Raw genomic sequence first — 20,025 nt, forward strand, 5'->3', positions numbered from 1 at the left:
ATAATTTTACTACGAAGTTCTAAGAATTGTACCAAATATTAGCCTAGAGATTCCGTATATAAAACCATGAATTAAGGTTATTTCTACACGTATGATAAGTGGCAAAAAATCTGATAAAATAACTGACTTTGACCCTGAAGCTGGTAATCTCTTCTTTATATGCATAGCAACAGCATTTTTTTTTTGTTCACTTTGTACTTCGACAAGGAGTTAAAACACTTTTGATCTGAACATGACCGACATCACAGCACATGCATAAGGTACTGTAGGCCTACCTCATTGGTGAGTGTGCTTGGATTGGTGTTCACGCCGGAAACTCAACATTAGATCACTACAAGAAAAACTTATTTTACCAACCTTATTGTAAAATGATAATTTATCATTATAAAAACTTTTTTTTAATGAAATTTTTTTTAATAAGATCATTATCTATATCTGTGTTTTTAAAAGTATACGTAATGAATTTCATTATTATAAAAGTCGTTTTAAAAAATATTTATTTTAATAATTTTTATAATTAATAAATAAATTATGTTTAAATAACAACTTAATATGATTATCAAAATTTTCTTTTAACATTCACATATTTGTTATCTAAATTTTTACATAATAATATTATTTTGATTACTTAATTTCTTTTGCGATGTAATATCTTTTGGCTATAAATCCTTTTTAACAACAATTATTTGTTATTGTAATAATTATTTTAATAATTACAATCGTTGTTAAAAGTTTTTACAAATCATAATTTCATCGTTTCTAATTGCTTTTAATAACCATTATTATTATTGCAAATAATTGTTTCACAAAAATAATAAATTATTAAAGAATTGATAATTCAAATATTTATTATTAATAGAAATCAAAATTCAATAAAATTTCATGGCTAAAAAAAGAAAGAATTCATTTAAAAGGAAATTAACATAAACATATTAAAGTATATATTACTGTTATTTACAATACATTTATGCTAAAATATATTACAAAAATTTAAGTTCCAAAAACAGTAAAATAAAAGAATTCTTAACTTAATCTGACTCTGCTGCAGGGAAACAAAATGAACATAAAACTCGAACTAAGGTTGATGAGATCTTCTGGATAATAGAAAGGTTACTTGTAAAAAAGAATAACCTGGAAGCCAAAAACAAGAGTTTTAATAAGATAGCATTTTATGTCCATAAGCACCGTAAATTGTATGACATTATAAATATGACATTTCTTATAATGGAACATCGCTATTGAGTATTGACTGTTTCAAACCGAGTTGTAAAATATTAAAAGTTACAGGGAGACAGATAAAAAGCTCCTTAGTTAAATAAATAATCTAATACGACAAATTAAGGAAACAAACATGATAAAAAAGAATATAAGGACAAAGCAATTACAGAGTTAAATACGAATGACCAATGAAAATTGCATCAAATAGGAATGGGATAAGAAGATAAGCAATTAATGTATAATTCCTGCAACTTGCAGAATAAATAGGAATGAGATCATAATTACAGGCCAATGAAAATTGCATCAAATTGAATCCTATTACATTATTAACACATTAAAAAGGTGAAAGCAAAAAAATAAAACTTCAAGATTATCAAATTAAGACGAAGATGACAGCAGCACAGATCCCAGCCATATATTTATTTATTTATTTATTTGTTTACGAGCAATTACATCTACTTGAACACTTGCACACTTTGTATATTGTTCTTCGCCAATCTCCATTACATTGAAGAAGTTAAGCATTACCAATTTATTATGTAAAATAATGCTAAAGAGGGGTCGTTAATAAGGAAGAAATTGTATCATGGCTTGCGTAACTGCGTGGGAACATTGAGTGAATAATGGAATCTTGGCCTTATCAATCAGCAAAGCTATATTTCATAAGCAGTAGAATATGTATGATGGCGTCGGTGTCTGACATAATTAATTAGAGCAGTTTGTTTGGAGGTTGATATGATAATTTTGAATACAATATAATACGACTTAAAAATATATAAAAATTATATGATTTAAAATTTTAATAAAAATTATAAATTTAATAAAAATAAAAAATATATTTTTTACTTGGCATATGAATATAATTTATAATATAACAATTTTTATATTTTATTTATATTTAATACAAAATAAATTAACCATTAATATACAAACCGTTAAATCTATTTGAAGGCAAGTTCCTTTCCTTTTTCTATTTGACACAAGGTTGAAGGCCGGAAGAATTTAAGTTTGAGCATGAAACAAACCACTTAGCTTAGTATAAGTCTAGCTATTTGATTGGGATCGTAAAGTTATAATTATTGTAATGTCAATTAATTAATTATAATTTAATATTATGAGAGATTCATAAAAAAAAAAAAAAAACAAAATTTTCACTTTTAAATGATAAATTTTTATATAATTTTTTTTATTATAATTGACTAATTATAATATTATAATAAAAAAATTGTCATTAACCTTCCCATATGCAAATTGCTGCATTTTCTTTTGATGATGTCTTTTTCCTTGGGAAGTAAAGGAAGGTGAGAGATCATTTATATAATTAGAAAGATTATTTATAATATCAAAAGTAGGTAGTGGATTTATTAAAATATTATAAGAAATAAAGGAATTAGGAAACTTTTGTAGCATGCATGGCTTATGCGTGAAATAATTACGAAAAAAAATGACACTTTTTTTTTTTATCAAAATCAGAAAAAATTCGAATGCCTAAAAAAAAAACAAAAATAATTAACTCTCTAACTTCATTTTGTGTAATTAAATAATATATAAAATAATTTTTTAAAGTTAAAAGAAAATTTCGAACCACCTTAAGTCCGATTAGAGCATCTCGGTTGCCGAACAAAACTCATAGCCCCAAAAAATACTTATCTTTACTCTTAAGTTAAAATAACAACAAAAAACTCTGCAATTTATATAAGTTTTTATATTTTTATTAAATTTAAATAAATTGTTAATCTTTAATTTTTATTAAATAAAATTTGAATTTGAAGTTAAAAAATTTTTAAACTTTAATTTGTACATAAATTAATTTTCATTTTTCAAAAAATATTTTTGCAATTTTTAATCACATTATCATTTAACATATGCTTTAATATGAAGAAAAAAAATGTAACTAACGTTTGACTATAAGTCTATCTTGTCTTACATTCTATCACATTATAATACAATTAATTAATTATAATTTTAAATTAGATAAAATTTATCAAAATTTTATATGTAACATATAAATTTTTATATAAAATTTTATTTTGATTGAACAGTTATAATATTATAATAAAAAAATTATACGTGATATATTTCTGTATATCTTTGAGTTGGACGAAAGCTTTATTTAAATATAAATTTAAAATTAAGATCTTATTTAAATACATTAAAAATATTTTAAATAAAAAAATTATTTCAACCGTTATGTCACTCTTTAACTCAACGCTTTCCCTTGTCCTTGCTTCGTCTTCGACTTCTGTTCCTTCCAATTACCAAAGAGAGAAAAACATTCTTTTTCTATATTTTCCTTCCTATATATAAAACTTGGCATTCAAATTTGGTGCTCCTTTTAGCAAGGAAAAAAAAAAAAAAAACCCATGGAACTGGACTCCTTTGAGAACTCCAATTGGCTGCTTGACTACGACATATCTGAGTTCCCACCTCCAGCTGCCGGCTTCAGCTGGCCCTCTCAATCTACCCTCAATGCTCCCCCTAATGTCAGGTTTGAACATTTCCGTTTGGTTGCCGAGAAAGTCAATGAAAAATATAAAGTACTGAAAAGGTTAGGGAATTAGTTATGGCGGCAAGTTTCTTGAAATTTTTTTTTTGAGGTGTAATCTTGGTGGAAACTGTTTTGCTTATTAATTCCTTAGTTCAAGATTGATAAATTTCTTTTTTATTTCTAGCTTTAAATTGTAAATATTTATCAATTTGAGGCAATAATTTCTTTCTTTTAGACTTTGTTGTCAAAGAGTTCTATTTTTTCTTTTAATTGGTTGATAACTTGTCGAATACTAGTATGTTGATTCAGGGAAAAAATTTTAAACTGAGAATGAGTCGTAATCAAATTCATTTTATTGTAATACATCTCTTGATATGCCACTGTTATTTATTTTTCAGTGCTGCAGTTGGTTGCTCATTTGCCGATTCAGATAGCTTGAAGGAAGTTGTCTCCAGGAAAAGGTGATAATCCAGTATCATCATCTTGGTGTATAAAAGGGAGGCAAAAACATGTTTACTAATTATTCTTCTCTGCAGGTTGAAATCCGAATCATGTGGTGCATCTCGATCAAAAGCATGCCGGGAGAAATTGCGGAGGGATAAGCTGAATGATAGGCATGACATGATTCTTTTCTTTATTTTTTTATGTTCTCCAGTGTTCTCGGTCTCTTGTTTCTCACTTCAGAGTTGGTTAAAATTTTCAAGGTTCCTGGAACTGGGTGCCATCTTGGAGCCTGGAAGGTTACGCAAAACAGATAAGGTTGCTATTTTAAGTGATACTGTAAGAATAGTGCATCAGTTACAAAGTGAAGCGCAGAAGTTGAAAGAATCAAATGAGGAGTTGCAAGCAAAAATTAAAGAATTGAAGGTAAAGCTTGTTTCTCAAAAACAGCAATTCAGAGTGAACTTTTTAACTTTCCATTTTGGAATATAAACTTCAATTCACCAAATTCTTCTTCTTATGCATTTATCAAGAACAAGATAATCATTGTTGTGTATTTTCTAAGAAAGACTGCTTCTTTTTAAGCATTTTGCCTTTGCCTAAATGATTAAGATGGTTGTATGGCATTTTGGTTGTGTATGCCTGGTGGCTTGTTAACCCATGCAGGCTGAGAAGAATGAGCTTCGTGATGAGAAGCAGAGGCTGAAGGCAGACAAGGAGAAGTTGGAGCAGCAAGCCAAAGCCATAAGCACACGGTCAGGCTTCTTGCCACACCCCCCTCCAATGCCATCTGCATTTGCAGCTCAAGGGCAAGCTGCTGGAAACAAGTTGATGCCTTTCATTGGATTACCTGGTGTTGCCATGTGGCAATTCATGCCACCTGCTGCAGTTGACACATCACGGGATCATGTACTTCGCCCTCCAGTTGCTTAATTTGAAGGATGTTGATGGTTTGGTTCTTACTGCCAGTCTCTTTATGTTTGCTTGTTTACTTATCATTCTTATGGTCTTTGGACTATTGTTGTAATGTTATGTGTGAAGATTGGATAGTTGAGTAGCTGGACATTCTGTCAAGAAACTAGCAATTTCCATGGGTTTCTGCTATTCCAAATGTAGAATACAATAATTTATAAATTTTAACTAGTCAAATGAGTCTTTAACAGTGGTTTATTCATTGTCCTCCTATGAGTTCCAGTTTCATGTGTTTTGGAAAGTTTTCCCCACAACAATTTATAAATCCATTTTGTCATTATTTCTTGTCATATTGACTCATAAATTGGTTTAACTGCTTCTAACTGTGCCCAATAACAATGTTATTTGCAAAATTATGTAGTATATTGTTAAGAATCCATTTCACAAATAAGCCAGACAAATGAGTATTACAAATAGAGAACAGAGAAGTTTCACAAATATAAAATTACTTGAAGATTCTTGCAAAGAAAATAATCTTTAGAGGCTTATAGGTCCAAAAGCACTATCAGCAAAAGTCCAAACCACAATGTGAAGCATGTCTGAAAACTATTCCTGTTAGCTGATGAGGGAGATGGTGGTGGTGAATGACCACTGGGAGAAGGAGAGGTTCCAGGAGATCCAGTTGAACGACGAGCAGGGGATGATGGACTGCCAGGAGCTGATTCTGGGGATTTTGCTGGTGAGGGAGAAGATTTTGGAGCTGGAGAAGCAGAGGGAGTTGGCGATGTTGCTGGTGGTGTAGACGTTGCCAAGGTGTCTATTTCAATCTGCATTCCTTGGCTACAATGTCCTAGTGTTCCACAGATGAAGTATCGCTTTCCTGGAGAAGAGAGAGGTATGACTGTGTTGCCATCATTATAAGTCTGAATTGGGCTACTTGTCTGGCAGGAGTCATAGTCTGCCTTTGTAACTTCAAGCACATCATGATTCGGAGTGTACTGGAAAACTGCAGATGATAGGTATGTCGATTTAAAACTCATTATTGATGCAGACTGTTCAAATAACAAAGGAATAAAGCAACATTTTTCTGAGCAATTATGCTTGCTAGTATTGATATGATGAAGAAGAGAAGCATATATAGCATTTGATATTTGCATGACTTACTCAGATTATCTCCTACTGCAAAATTTTGAGATGCAACCCAAGTTTGTAGGTCAGTGCTTGTATCCCAGCCTCCATTTGGACCTCCAACTGTGTAATTTTCTGCCATTGCTAACTGGATGAGCATGGCTGTGACAGCCAAACCTACTATTGTTCTCAGCACTGCCATTTTCCTGGCTATGGAAAGTAGTGATTGGATTAAAATCGTAGTATCCAATAGATCCAATGTGACCTTGGAGGTAAGTTCAATTGGTTTTGGCTTTTATCAGGAATTCTTTATATAAAGCAAGATGAAGACCAAGAAAATGCATTTTCAGAAGGAAGAGAACATTAGTTTATTATTTACCTGTTGTAGTTGGTTTAATTAAGATGAAGACTGGCAAATGCCAGCTTGTTTTTTCAAGGCTATGTACCAGATTCGTTTCCTTTTTTTTTTTTTTTTTTTAATGAATAGTATTTCCTTCCCTTCTTCCCATTTAACCATTTTCTTTTGGATTGTCGTGTGGAATAATGACATTGTGCCGTCAACTACTCGTTGTTGATTCCTTTGTGCAAGCTCAAACGACCAATCAGCACTGCCTGTCTGACCAAATCATTTGACTTCGACAGATACGAACTTGAAAGCAATAAAAATAATGTCTGAGATAAAGCTAAACCTTGCTTGATAACATGATTTGCATTCTAATGCTCAGCGCCCCACCCAAAAAGTCAAAGGTCTAATGAGAGAGAGAGAGAGAGAGAGAGAGAGAGAGAGAGAGAGAGATTCGTGGCTTCCACTTGAAAGAAGGATAGGAGTAGACTCTATATCTGGAGGCGCACCTATTCCCCATGAACCCAACCCAACACTGCCTGAAACACATGGATAAATTAAGAAAAACTTTCGAACTGCCCTGCAAAATGGTTTGTTGAATTCAATAGAAATATCGAGAATTCTAGTTGTTGCACTTGTACCTGCCTCACGCATCGTGGAGGGACTGTGTTTTTTGAGGGGAATAGAAGATGAAAACGGTGAGAAAGACATTCAATTGTTCAAGCTGGAAATTTGAACACTATGGATGCAATCCTAGTAATCTTTCCTCATTATGTAGCCAGTAAATTTGCAAATTTGCTCTTTTGAGACAGATTTCAGAAAAGTTGATGCCAGAATCGCCTTGATGCAATATTTGTAAATGAAAAAAATTAAAAAAAAAAAAAGAAGGCATGAGATTTGAGAATTACTTATTATTTATTTTCTAATAGTTCCTCCGAACAATAATGACAAAGAAAAGAGTGACTGATTCTAGTTATTACTTAGTATTCTAGCTAGAAGAGAATAGCCATCACAAAATAAAAGGTATTATTAATGTTGGCTTATACCCCAGTAAGTTTCTAGAATGTTCGTATTGCTAGCAGGATTAAAACCCATAGTTATAACATAGAACGCAGCTCTTACATCAGCCAAAATCAGTGGAACACCCTACAGAAGAGCTTCTTCTACTAGTGTGCAGTCGAGAATTTCTTTCCCTCCATATACGGTACATAGCAGCAGTCCTGGTAAATCTTTAGCAAGATGGCTCTAAATGATTTCCCTTTGAAATTTGCAATAACCCAATTTATCATGCCAGCTGATTTACGTACGATTAATAATTGAGAAAACACAATAAATAAATAAATAACAGATGATCCCTGCTTCACTCCTCCTCTGCCTGACATAAAAGAAGTCAGCATTTGTATACTTCAACACACAGTTATTGTACCAAATGATGCTTTGCCATCATCAACGAGACGCAAGTTTTACTGTCACTGTCTGGGACATCACCCTGGCACACACATGGTTAGGACTATAGGCCATGAACACGGTTTTGGCTTTTCCGGGATAAACCGGTTCCAAGCCTGGATGGAGGAACTTTGGTCGATAGTTCATCGAGTAAGCTGTTGGGTTTGGACCATTAAGGAAGAAACACGAGCTTTTTGGTGGACCCAAATCTTGACAAAAGGATACACAAATCGAGTACCAAGGGAGAAAAATAGTAGATTGAGACTGGGAAGGGATTTTGAGCGAGAAGGGTGAAAACAACAGACTATGATTTTGTGAATAATTTTCATTTTTCATATTGCCAAAAAAGAAATTCGTTGAATGGCGGATGGGCACTGAGCAAAGAAATTAAAAGCATTGAAGACTGAATTATATTTCATTTTTCTAAATAGGGCAGGGGGTATCCGTGTGGCTTCCCAGTGCCATCTAATCATTTATTTATCTTCATTTACCGACACTCGCACGAATGTACCATGATTCAATTTCTCTTTTGGCCCAATGGCATCCGAAACTGCAGTAAGGGAAAAAATAAATAAATAAATAAAATTAGCCTTCATAGAAACCCAAAAGCCCATATTTCATTATTTGGGCTGGTGGTTGAGAATTTTTTTATAAGTAATTAAATAAAACGGAAACAAAGAAAGAAACCTCCCGAGATTTTCAAGAGAATTAAGATTCATTTGAATGAAAACATTTTAAAATATTGATATTTTTAATTATATTTTTTTATAAATATTTTTAAAAATTTTAAATATTGACATTTGATGAGATAAAAAAATTATAATAAAAATTAATGATATTAGAGATAAAGTAAGAAAAAATATTGAGAAAAATATGCCATTTAGAATTGTAATAATTTATATAGATATTAATAATAATATAAAAATAAAAAATAAATTTCAAAATGAGTTTTTAATTAAAATTAAAAAATAGAAGTTGCAAAAAAAAAGTGATTCTTCTTAAAAAATAAAGAACTTCTCAAACTTTACAAGAATTTTGATAATTATAATTTTTATCTTAAAATTTTAAAAATATTTATAAATCATTTTTTTTCTACCTTGCTAAAATTGTTAGCTATATTTTGAGAATTTGCTTTCTCTCGAAGGAAAAAAAAAAATGTAAACCATTCATTACAATCATTATTAATATGTTAAAAAAATTTTTTTTTTGATAGATAAAAATTTGTAAAATCTGATGTCCAATATAAACGTTATATTTTTTAAATGATCACTTTAACCCATTTGTCTTTTATGTAAGAGTTTGTTGTTAATGCATTAATCGTGTAATTTTTTAATTTTATAAATAAGATTAAAGAATATATCGCATGTCTATTATTTATTAGTCTTAATAATAAATTTTAAAAAATATTATTGTCAATTAATAAGATAATTTCATGAAATTCCTCTTAAGTATTAGTGCATTTTGCTTTTTAGACACATTTAAGATGTATGTGACATTATTTAATCATTCCTAATAATATTGGTATGCAAAAAAAAAAAATATAAATGCAAAGAACAAAGGAAAAAATTGTGACCATAACTTGATGATAAATAATGATTCTTTTCCTGCATTTGATTTTAATTGGAAAGCATAAGATTTACGGGAAACACAAAGAATAAGTTCCCACTATCCGACCAGATGAGTACATGACATGCATGCACCATCATTTGTTTAACCCTGGATAGGGCCGGCTGGTCGGCTGAGCTGTGGGATTACCCTCGACTGCTCCCTATCACGTATTTGGTACGACAGTTAAAAGTAGTGATGATTAAGTCTCCGATTCTGATTTGTCTTTTCAAGTTGTGTTGAGAAAATGGTGTCGTTTTACAAGTTGTAGATCTGTCCAATGAATGGTTTTGGATAGAGAGAACAAAAGCGTAGAATAAGTTGTTTTTTTTTTCCATTAATTGGTTTTTTAATTCTCAGAGTTCTGCAAGTCCACAAACTCAAAAAAGGGGCGGCATACAAGAGGAAGAAGCTTTAAAGTTTGAGCCATACAAGTGGACTAGCGTATGAACGCTAAACCAACATGTGGACAAAGACCATCCCTTCCTTCCACTTCTACCTATCCACATCATGCCACTCTCCAAGAAAAAAAAAAACAAACATATGCCCACAATTGGCAGAAAAAAACAAAAAACAGAAAAACAATCCTGCATCACCCAAAGACCTGCATATGAGAATCAACGGACGCTGCCTCAAATGATTAAAAACAAATGTATTTTTTTTATTATTTAATTTAAATTTATTGAAAATTGTGAAAATATAATTTATCATGAATTCACGCGTAAATATTTTCCATGTTCAATTTAAAAAAAAAAAAAAAAACCCTTGAAGACGAGTGCCCTTCTTGCTGGTGGGTACCACCCCCACAAGAGAGCTTTAATTCTTGTCCATACAACAAAACTAGTTCCTTTGGTAAACTCAAATTGTCATGGTAACCACTCAACGACAAAATCATGGCTCATAACATCCCTTCAGGGCATCTCATAAAGCTTGGGGCTTAATCATGTTTATCTTTTCCTGTTTTTTCAAAATTATTGCAGTCCTGGTGATTACCCCTTGCTACAATTAATTGAGCCCCATCATAAGATTCCGTGCTGATTTTTTTTGCAAGCCGGGGGCGGGGGGTGGAGTAGCATTGTTAAAAGCTTTTCCTCAACCACAAGTTTAAAATTTTGCCTGCTTTAATATCACATAACTTTCGAGGAAAAGGGCAAAAGATTAAGGAAGAAACAACAGAGACAATTTTGTCATGTAGTGTCATTCATGTCATGGTGCAAAATTCCATCTACATAAAATGCAAGTGTACAAATATTGGTCATAATTTTCTCAAGCTCGCCAGCCTTTTATATGGCCGTTTTCTCCCAAACTTCTTAGCCTTTCCATTCTAACTCTCGATCGTCCAAAAATGTGCAAAGGTTTACAAGGAGAAAACACATCAAGTTCTTGTCTGAAAGAGGGTGTCTCACCTAATGTAACCAGGGCTCGGGGCTCGGTGAATTGTGAGCTGTGCAACTCCAGGGCTTCCCTATATTGCCAAGCTGATGATGCGTATCTCTGTAGGAAATGCGACAAATGGGTTCATGAAGCTAATTTCTTAGCTCTCAGGCACATCAGGTGCTTCCTTTGCAATACATGTCAAAATCGAACTCAGAGATATCTCATCGGAGCTTCACATGAGGTGCTGTTACCAACAATGGTGAGTTGGTCAGACAGAAGGCAGTATAACTCTGACACAGAAACAAAACGTTCAACAACGCTTAAAACACCTTTTCTTTTTCTTTGAGTGTCATTCTTTTTTTCTCTTATGCAACGTTTGCGGTTATGGGGATCTTGTCTGGTTAGAGTCTGAGGTATCATTGTGGAAGAAAGAGATCCCTGGATGTTTACGTACTTGTAACTGTGAGCAAAATATTGCCAAAGTCACAAGACAACTTGAATTCGGAGGAATGAGAACAAAGAGAAAGAGAATTGAAATATAGAAAACTGTTAGAATCATTATCTTGATGTAATCTTTCAGTATTCTATAAAGCAGATTGACTTTATCATTCATGCATTTTTGTTCTTTGTTCTGCACAATATCTTATTGAGCTTTCTTTTTCTTTTGAAATTTAAAGCACCGGCATAACTTGTCGATGAACCTTGATAGATTCTTTTAGTTCCTTACTGTTTGATCAAGCTTCAGGTTCTGGAAACAGAACGGATCATCAATAAAACAATTAATTCATTCTTTTTCACTATTAGGAATCTAATTTCTGGGAATTTTACCAATATGAATTACTCTCCCAGCCAGATCTAATGAAGTATTTTCTCCCCAGCATGGGTTTTTATTTCAGCGGAGGTTTTTGAGCTTCGTCGGTGCAGGTTTATTTTCGTCGGGCTAATGAATTTATGAAAAATTAAAGACCTTTTATCGGATTCAAATCCAACAAAGAGAGAGGTACACTTTCTTTGCCACTTGGACGAACCATATGTTGGTTTCCCAGCAGGGGCACTGTAATGATCTCTTTTCTTCCTCAAATCTGCTTCAAAAAGAGGAGAAACTACAAATTTTACTGCAACATTTGTATGATTGCTGATGCTTATGGCAAGAAAGATTCATATCACCTATCAATGCTACGAGGTCTAAAATTACCCGAGTCATTAGTCACTTAGAGAAAGCCCAAAAAACGATCTATCTATTTTATGCCCTCACTTGTTTCCATGATGTATTATAATTGTTGTGCTTGCCTCAAATAAGTCAGATACTTCTTGGAACAGCCAACCCCAGCTGATGTGTTATTGCCATCCAATTCTAAAGCTAAATACTACAGAACCATTCAATTTACAAATGTGGTCCAAATCATGATCCTGAGTATAAGCAACAATCTCAAACTATGCACTCGCAATCCATTCAATTTATGGAGGGAGGGGCGCGTCAGCGCAAAGGTTAATGTCCCATGTGCTTCACAATTTCATCAGATGATGTCCGATTGGTGGTCCTTGGAGTAACTCAGAGTTTCTGAGAAGTTCATATCATGAGCCATGCTTTGGTTGTGCTTTCGCCTTCGTCTTTATGGTGTTGAAGGCCGTCGTATCTTAACATCATACGAAAATATCAATGATTGATGTTATTGATAAGAACCATGATTATCACAAATTTTCTTACAAACAGACTCAGGATATAGAAGATAACCGCCAGTTCATTTTAACTTTTCTATCTTCAGCTATCGAATTTCTGATCATAGTTTCTTAAACAGACCATGTCCTTCTCGCCATCACACGCAGACTATTTAAGCCGGCCAACTTGTATTTCCTGTTTATCAATCTTTGTCATCACTTCTCTCTTGTATTTTAGATAAGCCATCCAGAACAAATGATGAGAAAGATTCAAACCAAGGCAGTCGCAATTTAAGAACAGAAAAACGAGTTATAAGCGTTAGAATTTAAATTTTAACTTGCTTGATGCCGCCTTTTAAGGATTATTGTGTGAAGTAACTAAACAAAACTCCGCTTTCAACATTTCACTCTCTTCTGAAACTACCACATTCTCTTCCTATTTCAGGTAAGAACTTCTGCTTTCTTTTTATATCAATCCTGTTAGCCAAAGCCAGCCAGTAAACCAGCTTGTATAACATCCTGTGATATAAAGTACAAATTTTAGGGAGGTTTCAAAAAAATAATGGTACATTTTTGCCAGCATGTGGTCGCATTTTTTTTATATTTTTTGCACAACTTCACTGTGTTTTATATCATCATTGGACCATAATTTGCTTCCTTCATATACATGGTACGTTATCTGTTCCTTCTTTTCTTACCTCCTTGTGCTTTAAGGAGAGGAACAACTTGCTTCTGCTAATGACTCAGCTACTTCAAGCAATCTCCATATTTCATTCTTGATAGTTCATTTACTGCAGCTAAAAGAATCATACATAATATGAATATACAGTACTGAAAATATGAAAGAAATTGAAAGGATAAATGGTGATTTATTATTCTGACAAAGTGCTAATCCTTATTTCAGTTTGATGACTATGGATCAATGCTTATTCCATGGACCTGAGCTGGTGCACTATACAAAATAATATAACCAAAGTCGACTTGCAACAATGGTCTTGCCTTGTGCATCGGAGATGGAGATGGTGACAAAAACAAGAGGAAAGTCCAAGTAATCAGGAAAGGCAAAAGAAAATGCACCAAAGATTGTCACTTCAAGGTTCTTCACAGCCGGTTGAACATCTTGTTGTGTGTATCCTTTATAATTTCCTGCACAAAAACAATAGAATAACAAACTCAGTGGTGAAGTGAATATAACTTCTTTCTTTTGTTTTTCCATGCATAAATGTAGCATAGAAAAGAATCAAGCCAATTTCATTAGGATGGAATGTAAGGAATGGTTTTACAGGAATAATTTTATTGTTAAGAGCCTTGTTACCGGCCAATCATAAGCAACTACAACACAAGTACAATTGAGGCAGTTCATAGATCTACAGAGATGAGATCAGTTAGCTCGAGTGTCCATAACTCAAATAACTTGAGGTAGCCAGCACAATATATCTGCCATTATACATATGAAACAGGCTTATTTAATGAATCCAAATAATCGTCATAACAAATGCGAGCAAAAACACATGCACTCACACAGGGAGAGCAAGAGAGAGTTGAGAGAACTTATAGCAGCGTTAAGTTGGAATCTATGGTTTACTGCCCCTCTCTGTAATCAAGAAAGACTAACTAAACCTGCAAAAATAAGTACAATTGAAAAAACCTAAGTTGAGCATGTGTGAAAGGAAATGACGCACTAAAATAATGTAATTCTAAAGATATAAAAATTTAAAAGCTGCATAAGTTTATGCATTTTTATCTGCTATTGTTATCAACATTTGCAATATGGCATTGAGCAAGGAGAAATGATGATTTTGTACAACTATTGAGTCCTAAGTGATGAAATTAAAGGGTTAACATTTGAACTTTCAAAGTGCATGCAATAGGATGCCAATGCTGTGATTAACCTCTGTTGCCATATTAGTGCAAATTGACATTAGAAACTTTCACAAAAGCAAAAACTTTTTACATGATCTCTAGCAGAAACTTGTTTCGTACAAAGCTATCAGTCCAATCTGAATTTTCTGTTAACCTTCCTTATATGTTAAACCAAATAATCTCAATATTTGGTTTTCATCTGTTATTTCTATTTTCTTCACTCTAACATTACTGGTTTCCTAATTTCTTCAATCTAGTGTTCCAAATAAGCTCTTTAGTTCAACAATTTGATTCAATTCACACCTTTTAGTTCTTTGCTGCCAAATAGGCTAATGTTTCAATGTTAATTTTCCCAAACTTAAACAAATTAATGAAGGACAAGACTTCAAATGAAGCTGAATTTCAAAGTACCATTTAGTACAGCTGAGCCAAGAAATTAATATCTTGACTTCACTAAGTTGGGTATACATGCCATATCTAATTCTAAATGATAAGATGAAACTACAATATCTGCATCTTTAAATCTTCAATGCTTATCATGTCATTACAAGCAACATTATTTACAAACATTTTCAGGTGGACTGTTTAATATCTCTTATCAAATCTCTTACCTTCAGGATCAGGAACATGATTTTTAATCTGGCTTAGAAGTTCCGTGGAACCAGGGGATCATAATCATATGCTTCACCTGCTTTCACAAATCTGCCTTTCACACGTTTCCTAGTGTCAGCCCTGGCTTTACGGGAGGCATATCTTATTTGCTTACCAAATCTGTAAATAACAAAAATGAAAACCAGTTACAACTTTAATTTAAGCAAAGCTTTTCATATGATCACCCAGACCATGTGAATGGGCTATTTAAAAGTCTTGACTTAATATTAAAAAAAATGCAAAACAGCCTCCTCCATCTAAAATTGGGAACTGAAGCAATAATCATTATAAAAAGATGTATTATGTTTTTGTATTCACACTAATGGCTTCAATAGTGTCGGTTAACTTACAGTAATTAGCCATTATTTTATTCCAGGAAAAGTAAAACAGTATATCATACTTACAAATTACAATGGATGATTTCATATGTTAAAAAGGCAATCTATAAGAATAATAAAAGACAATAATATGAATGACATCCCAAAAGAAGTTCATCTATAAAGTATCAGTTATTAAAACAGAATGCTTTATGATTTTGGGAATACAGGAGAAACTGAGATCATCTTAAATGAGCAAACTTCATTGCTAAATGCCCTCAAAACATTTTTAACCCAAAAATCAATTACCTCATAATCATATTAAACTTAAAACAGAATGTAACCTTCACTTTCAAGGTAATAGGGATGAGAAACATACGTCCGTGTTTTCTTTTTTTCATTGTATCTCATCTTTGCTTTGTCCCTTGCTTGTGGGCAGCTACCTTCCAAATTTGATTCCCATGGGGATTCACCAGTTAAAAAAACTGGTGACAATCCACATTCTTGATAATCGGTAGCACTATTTTCCCCTGTAATGTTGGATAGTGAAAGAGCTATGGTTGAACGAATTTGACCAACAGGATATCCTAGGTTAATGTTTCTGCTACAACCAGGATTCATAAGCATGCAATTGGGAGTGCCAGTCATGGCAGCCATCATACTAGTTGAGCCACCAACTTGAGAGGATGGAAATGCCATGCAGTCCTTTTGTCCTGATGATGATGCCTGATAAGAGAAACAAAAGTGGCTTGTCAACCATGAACTGGAGAAAAAAACTCTTATCCACTTCAATAAGGAAAGGTGGATAAAAACAAGAGCATAATTAAGCATGCAGTTTCAGGTTTGTTATTACCATACAATATCAGCAACAGCAAGTATGCCTGATAAATAATAAGCACATGACAAGTTACAATGTCTTATCAACACAATAACATTGAATATCATACCAATCTTGTTTCTGATGAAAGTCAACGATTAGACATGATAGGTTAAAGCATCTAATAATGGATAATGGAGCAATGTCCTATTCCCAACAGTAATTAACTTAATCATGTACCAAACTTTTGTAAGCCCTTTATTAAATTCTTATTCCCTTTTCTTAGCATATGCCTGTTAGTGTATGGTTTTGTAGAACAGATGATAGTATTAGAAAGTATGGTTTGCACATAAAAATCATAAAAGTTGAAACTAGAGCAGTGAAATGAGTCAGTTATTTCAAACAAAGGCTGCAAATGGAGGTGACTGAGTACATAGATTGTTGGTGTTTTATTGAAGCACAAGGCTTCATGTTCCAGATCTTACCAAGGGATCATAAAAGCAACAATATTTTAAATGTACTTTACATCATACAGATTATTGAATGGAAACATTAACTATATAGTATATGGATATTTGGTCTATTATCCCCTTGCACAACACAGTGAAGTAGGATTTACAACTCAAAGCATCAGCTGATAAATTTGTTATGAACAACTCAGATGCACATGCAATATTCACAATACTACAAATTAGATTAGAAAAATGGGAAGGAAAGCAATAGAATATATAATCATAGGTATCTTTAGAAGATATATTTAGCAACAGAATTTAGAGAAAACCTCAAATGTGTTCTCAATAGGACCATCAGATTCAGTTACTGATAAGGTTTTCTCCATTGGAATGCAGTCTGTCCCTACATTCTCAAACTGGTATCTAGTTTGACCTTGCGAACAGCCAAATATCTCATCAGCAGTTTCAAACGTTAATTGAACATCATTCATGTTGAGGCCTAGACAGAGATCATCACCATCAGGAACTTTGAAATCTTTGAGGTCAGAATAACCCTGCAATAAAGGAGCAAAAAAATGAACCACGTAGTGTCTGAGATATAAAAGCTCCAAAATCAAACATTGGAGAAGAATAGATTCAAAGCGCTCAAATTACCATGCCATGTAACCATGACTAAATAAAATAATCCATTATACCAGTAGAATCAAGCTATTACTTAAATCCAATCATTTCCATCACCAATTCAAATAAATTCAGCAGCAAAAAGCATTACCTTTGGCATATTCGACTCCTCCGAGAAAAGAGGTTCTTGATCTCTACAGTAAGGTATGTAATTTGCATTTGTTGATATCAGAGAAGATGGTTCCATCCACGGATTTCGCTTAGGACAAGGGTCTAGTTCGTTCAACTTGGTACCATCCAATCCCAATGAGCCCCCTTGTTCTCTTTCATTCAAACAGTTAGCAAAACAATTGTCATTATCAGGCAAAGCACCAAACGGCAAACCATCATGAAAACCACCAGGAGAAGAAGCATCAAGAACCGAAGACCAGATTCTTCTAAACTCAGCCAAAGAAGGACAACCAGTATAACAATTCAATACCTCACGCCTATGTCCCAAACATGAGCAACCATTGCCATTCCAATCACAATTTTGACAAAGAGATAATTTCTCATCCAAGCATCGAACTATTGCAGACTGAGAATTGCATTTCTCACACAAAAGTGAACGAGCATGTCTACGTGACAACAAATTTGCAGAGTGAACACATCTATCACAGCTCAAGCAAAGCCGAGCTGAATCTGATTTGCAGTAAACTACCGCTCTTACCCCTCGACAAAAATCGCATAGCGGTTCCATACTACCATTCTCAAACCTTATCATCTCTACCAAAATACTCCTCCTAACTTATAAATATTCTACCTAACTGGAAGCTCATGAGAGGGAATTCGGCTTTATTGAATTCTCAGTCCTAGCAAAAACTAGCCTCCATCATTAAAGTTGGCAAAAACCCATCAAAATTCTATCAAAAATATGTAAAAAGAACTGCTGAATTGAATGATCAAAAGCATAGAACTGATAAACAGCGGGATTAATCTTTACCTCTTCAAAAAAAAGCACCGAATTCCCACCTCTGAATCAAAATTGTTTGGATCCGCCAATATCAAGAAATACATAACCCATTAACGGAAGCAAACAAATATTAAGATTGATCAAGAAAAAGCAAATATTTTGAACAAAACAAAAAAGAGAAACAAAAGAAAAGAAAACCAGGGAAGAAAACAAAAAAGGTTAAAGTGAAGAGCACTAAGTTTGCTCGGTTACTGTAGGAAAATTTTTAGAAATTTCCAGTTTATTTTTTCAGGTTGTCCGAGGTTTGCTGGGTGCGTGCCACTCGGCACAATGCGAGCTTTGAGAAACGGATACGATGTGAGCATTGGCACAATGTCAGCCCTTTTAGTCGGGCGATGGCGACGATGGTAAATAAGGGGAAAGATTGAGGGTGGTTTCATGAGAAGATTGGTCACAAACTGATTGCCACGTCAGAACCGAGATATCTCCGGGTTTTTCATTGACTTTCAAGACGAGCATGTAAATCTATCTCGGGATCACAGATGGTAACGTGGCGTTTGTGTCAGAACAGATTCTGATTTATGCTTCGAGATAGGCACCGATGTGGTCTGCTAGTTGTGGGGATTTATGTTTTAATATTTTAAACTATATTATTTCCATACAAAAACTAAATGTTTAATTTAAAATTTCAAGCCTATTCGTATTATTTTATTGAAACAAGAATCAACATTGCGAACTTCTGACAATTTGAAACTCTTTTCAAGAAAAACAGACGCTGTTGAATTGAAAAAAGATGACAGGTGTGAATTGCGTGGCATTTGTCTAATTTTAAAAATACGTTAATATTTTTTTTGCTTTTTCCTAATTTTATCAAAACTCAAACTAAAGATTTTTTTTTACTTTTGTAAGCAGATTCTCCTTTTTTTTTTTTTTTTTCTTTCGGTTTTCATCATAAAATTTCAGAAAAAAACTCTGAAACAAAAATCCCTAACACAATGTTTCTTCAAGTAGGAATTCATCTAACATTTCTTTTTAAGATTAATAAAAATTTTGTGTTATTGTAAATTTTTAGTCCTCTGATTTTTTTAATAATTTCTCTTATTTTATTTATCAAAATTTTAAATTTTGAGAATTTTTACAGTAAATCTTATCACGTATAAGCTAATTGTCAAATCATGCTTTTCTTATAGACAAAATCGAAAAAAAAACTTAAAAAGCCTCCATTTTTTTTCTTCTATTTTAAAATCAATAACAATCATTTTACTTAAAGTTAAATTTGCATAAACATCATAACTTTTTCTGGACAGAAGCTCCAATTACAATAAGATCAAGAAAATTGGAACTGGTGTTGACCCATTTGCTGAGTCAACTCGGGGAGAACTGAATGGAGATAATTTCATTGGGTGGATTAGATTGAGGAGAATAAAACTGAGATGGGTTCTCGATCCTGCATGAAATTAAAGATGACTCGCATGAATTGTGGTTGAGTGAGTAAAGGAAGGAAATTGAGTTTAAGAGAGTCGAATTTGCCGAATCAAGAGAGAAAATAAGACAGCCTTCAAGAGATTTCCAAAGGGGTTGTGGAAGACTGGGAATAGATGGCTTTGCATGGCTCCCTTTGTCTCTCCAGAAGTAGAGTTTTTAAAAGGTAAAGATGTCAGTCAGAGAATGTTTTATGCAAGAGAAAGTTCTAATCTTTTAAAATTAAGTTTGGATTTTTATTTAATCAAGTACA

General features: G+C 33.1%; 4 protein-coding genes across 15 annotated transcripts; 2 read left to right on the forward strand and 2 right to left on the reverse strand.

Annotated features, from left to right (window-relative positions):
• The first annotated feature begins 3,338 nt into the window (after positions 1–3,338).
• LOC111298625 (transcription factor ILR3-like) lies at positions 3,339–5,365 on the forward strand. Its single transcript, XM_089745011.1, has 4 exons — positions 3,339–3,706; positions 4,105–4,167; positions 4,243–4,573; positions 4,814–5,365. Exons 1-4 carry the CDS (start codon positions 3,582–3,584, stop codon positions 5,078–5,080), a joined length of 786 nt encoding a protein of 261 aa, XP_089601137.1. The 5' UTR covers positions 3,339–3,581; the 3' UTR covers positions 5,081–5,365.
• Positions 5,366–5,479: 114 nt separating this feature from the next.
• Positions 5,480–6,501, reverse strand: UCC1 (uclacyanin 1). The gene is made up of 2 exons (XM_022893352.2): positions 6,224–6,501; positions 5,480–6,065 (listed from the first exon to the last, which is right to left on the reverse strand). The coding sequence occupies exons 1-2, from the start codon at positions 6,387–6,389 to the stop codon at positions 5,605–5,607; spliced, it is 627 nt and encodes a 208-aa protein (XP_022749087.2). The 5' UTR covers positions 6,390–6,501; the 3' UTR covers positions 5,480–5,604.
• Positions 6,502–10,830: 4,329 nt separating this feature from the next.
• BBX31 (B-box type zinc finger family protein) lies at positions 10,831–11,442 on the forward strand. Its single transcript, XM_089745306.1, has one exon. It carries the CDS (start codon positions 10,927–10,929, stop codon positions 11,302–11,304), a length of 378 nt encoding a protein of 125 aa, XP_089601432.1. The 5' UTR covers positions 10,831–10,926; the 3' UTR covers positions 11,305–11,442.
• A 1,926-nt stretch (positions 11,443–13,368) lies between these two features.
• Positions 13,369–18,647, reverse strand: BBX10 (B-box type zinc finger protein with CCT domain-containing protein). 12 transcript variants are annotated; one of them, XR_016328656.1, is made up of 8 exons: positions 18,321–18,647; positions 17,490–18,189; positions 17,047–17,271; positions 15,828–16,174; positions 15,092–15,251; positions 14,139–14,237; positions 13,933–14,054; positions 13,369–13,763 (listed from the first exon to the last, which is right to left on the reverse strand). XR_016328656.1 is itself a non-coding variant. In XM_089745302.1 (6 exons), the coding sequence occupies exons 2-5, from the start codon at positions 18,099–18,101 to the stop codon at positions 15,125–15,127; spliced, it is 1,311 nt and encodes a 436-aa protein (XP_089601428.1). In that variant the 5' UTR covers positions 18,102–18,189; positions 18,321–18,647; the 3' UTR covers positions 13,369–14,237; positions 15,092–15,124. The 12 variants fall into 12 exon arrangements, 5 of the variants coding, with proteins under 5 accessions (XP_089601428.1, XP_089601431.1, XP_089601430.1 ...); XR_002690681.2 differs by lacking the exon at positions 13,933–14,054; XR_016328653.1 differs by having other exon boundaries at positions 13,369–14,054.
• Between the last annotated feature and the right edge of the window lie 1,378 nt (positions 18,648–20,025).

The sequence above is a fragment of the Durio zibethinus genome, chromosome 16, assembly GCF_047325235.1.
Source record: "Durio zibethinus cultivar Kanyao isolate XHJ-2024 chromosome 16, ASM4732523v1, whole genome shotgun sequence".
Lineage (NCBI taxonomy): Eukaryota > Viridiplantae > Streptophyta > Magnoliopsida > Malvales > Malvaceae > Durio > Durio zibethinus.

Excerpts from the sequence above, each read along its gene's own strand:
- UCC1 (XM_022893352.2), bottom strand. The coding sequence starts at position 6,389 with ATGGCAGTGCTGAGAACAATAGTAGGTTTGGCTGTCACAGCCATGCTC. Across the intron at positions 6,066-6,223 it reads TGCAGTAGGAGATAATCTGA|TTTTCCAGTACACTCCGAAT; the intron begins GTAAGTCATGCA and ends TATCATCTGCAG.
- BBX10 (XM_089745302.1), bottom strand. The coding sequence starts at position 18,101 with ATGATAAGGTTTGAGAATGGTAGTATGGAACCGCTATGCGATTTTTGT. Across the intron at positions 16,175-17,046 it reads CTATTGAGAACACATTTGAG|GCATCATCATCAGGACAAAA; the intron begins GTTTTCTCTAAA and ends TTCTCTTATCAG. Across the intron at positions 15,252-15,827 it reads GAAAAAAAGAAAACACGGAC|ATTTGGTAAGCAAATAAGAT; the intron begins GTATGTTTCTCA and ends TGTTATTTACAG.
- BBX31 (XM_089745306.1), top strand. The coding sequence starts at position 10,927 with ATGTGCAAAGGTTTACAAGGAGAAAACACATCAAGTTCTTGTCTGAAA.
- LOC111298625 (XM_089745011.1), top strand. The coding sequence starts at position 3,582 with ATGGAACTGGACTCCTTTGAGAACTCCAATTGGCTGCTTGACTACGAC. Across the intron at positions 3,707-4,104 it reads AATGCTCCCCCTAATGTCAG|TGCTGCAGTTGGTTGCTCAT; the intron begins GTTTGAACATTT and ends TTTATTTTTCAG. Across the intron at positions 4,168-4,242 it reads GAAGTTGTCTCCAGGAAAAG|GTTGAAATCCGAATCATGTG; the intron begins GTGATAATCCAG and ends TCTTCTCTGCAG.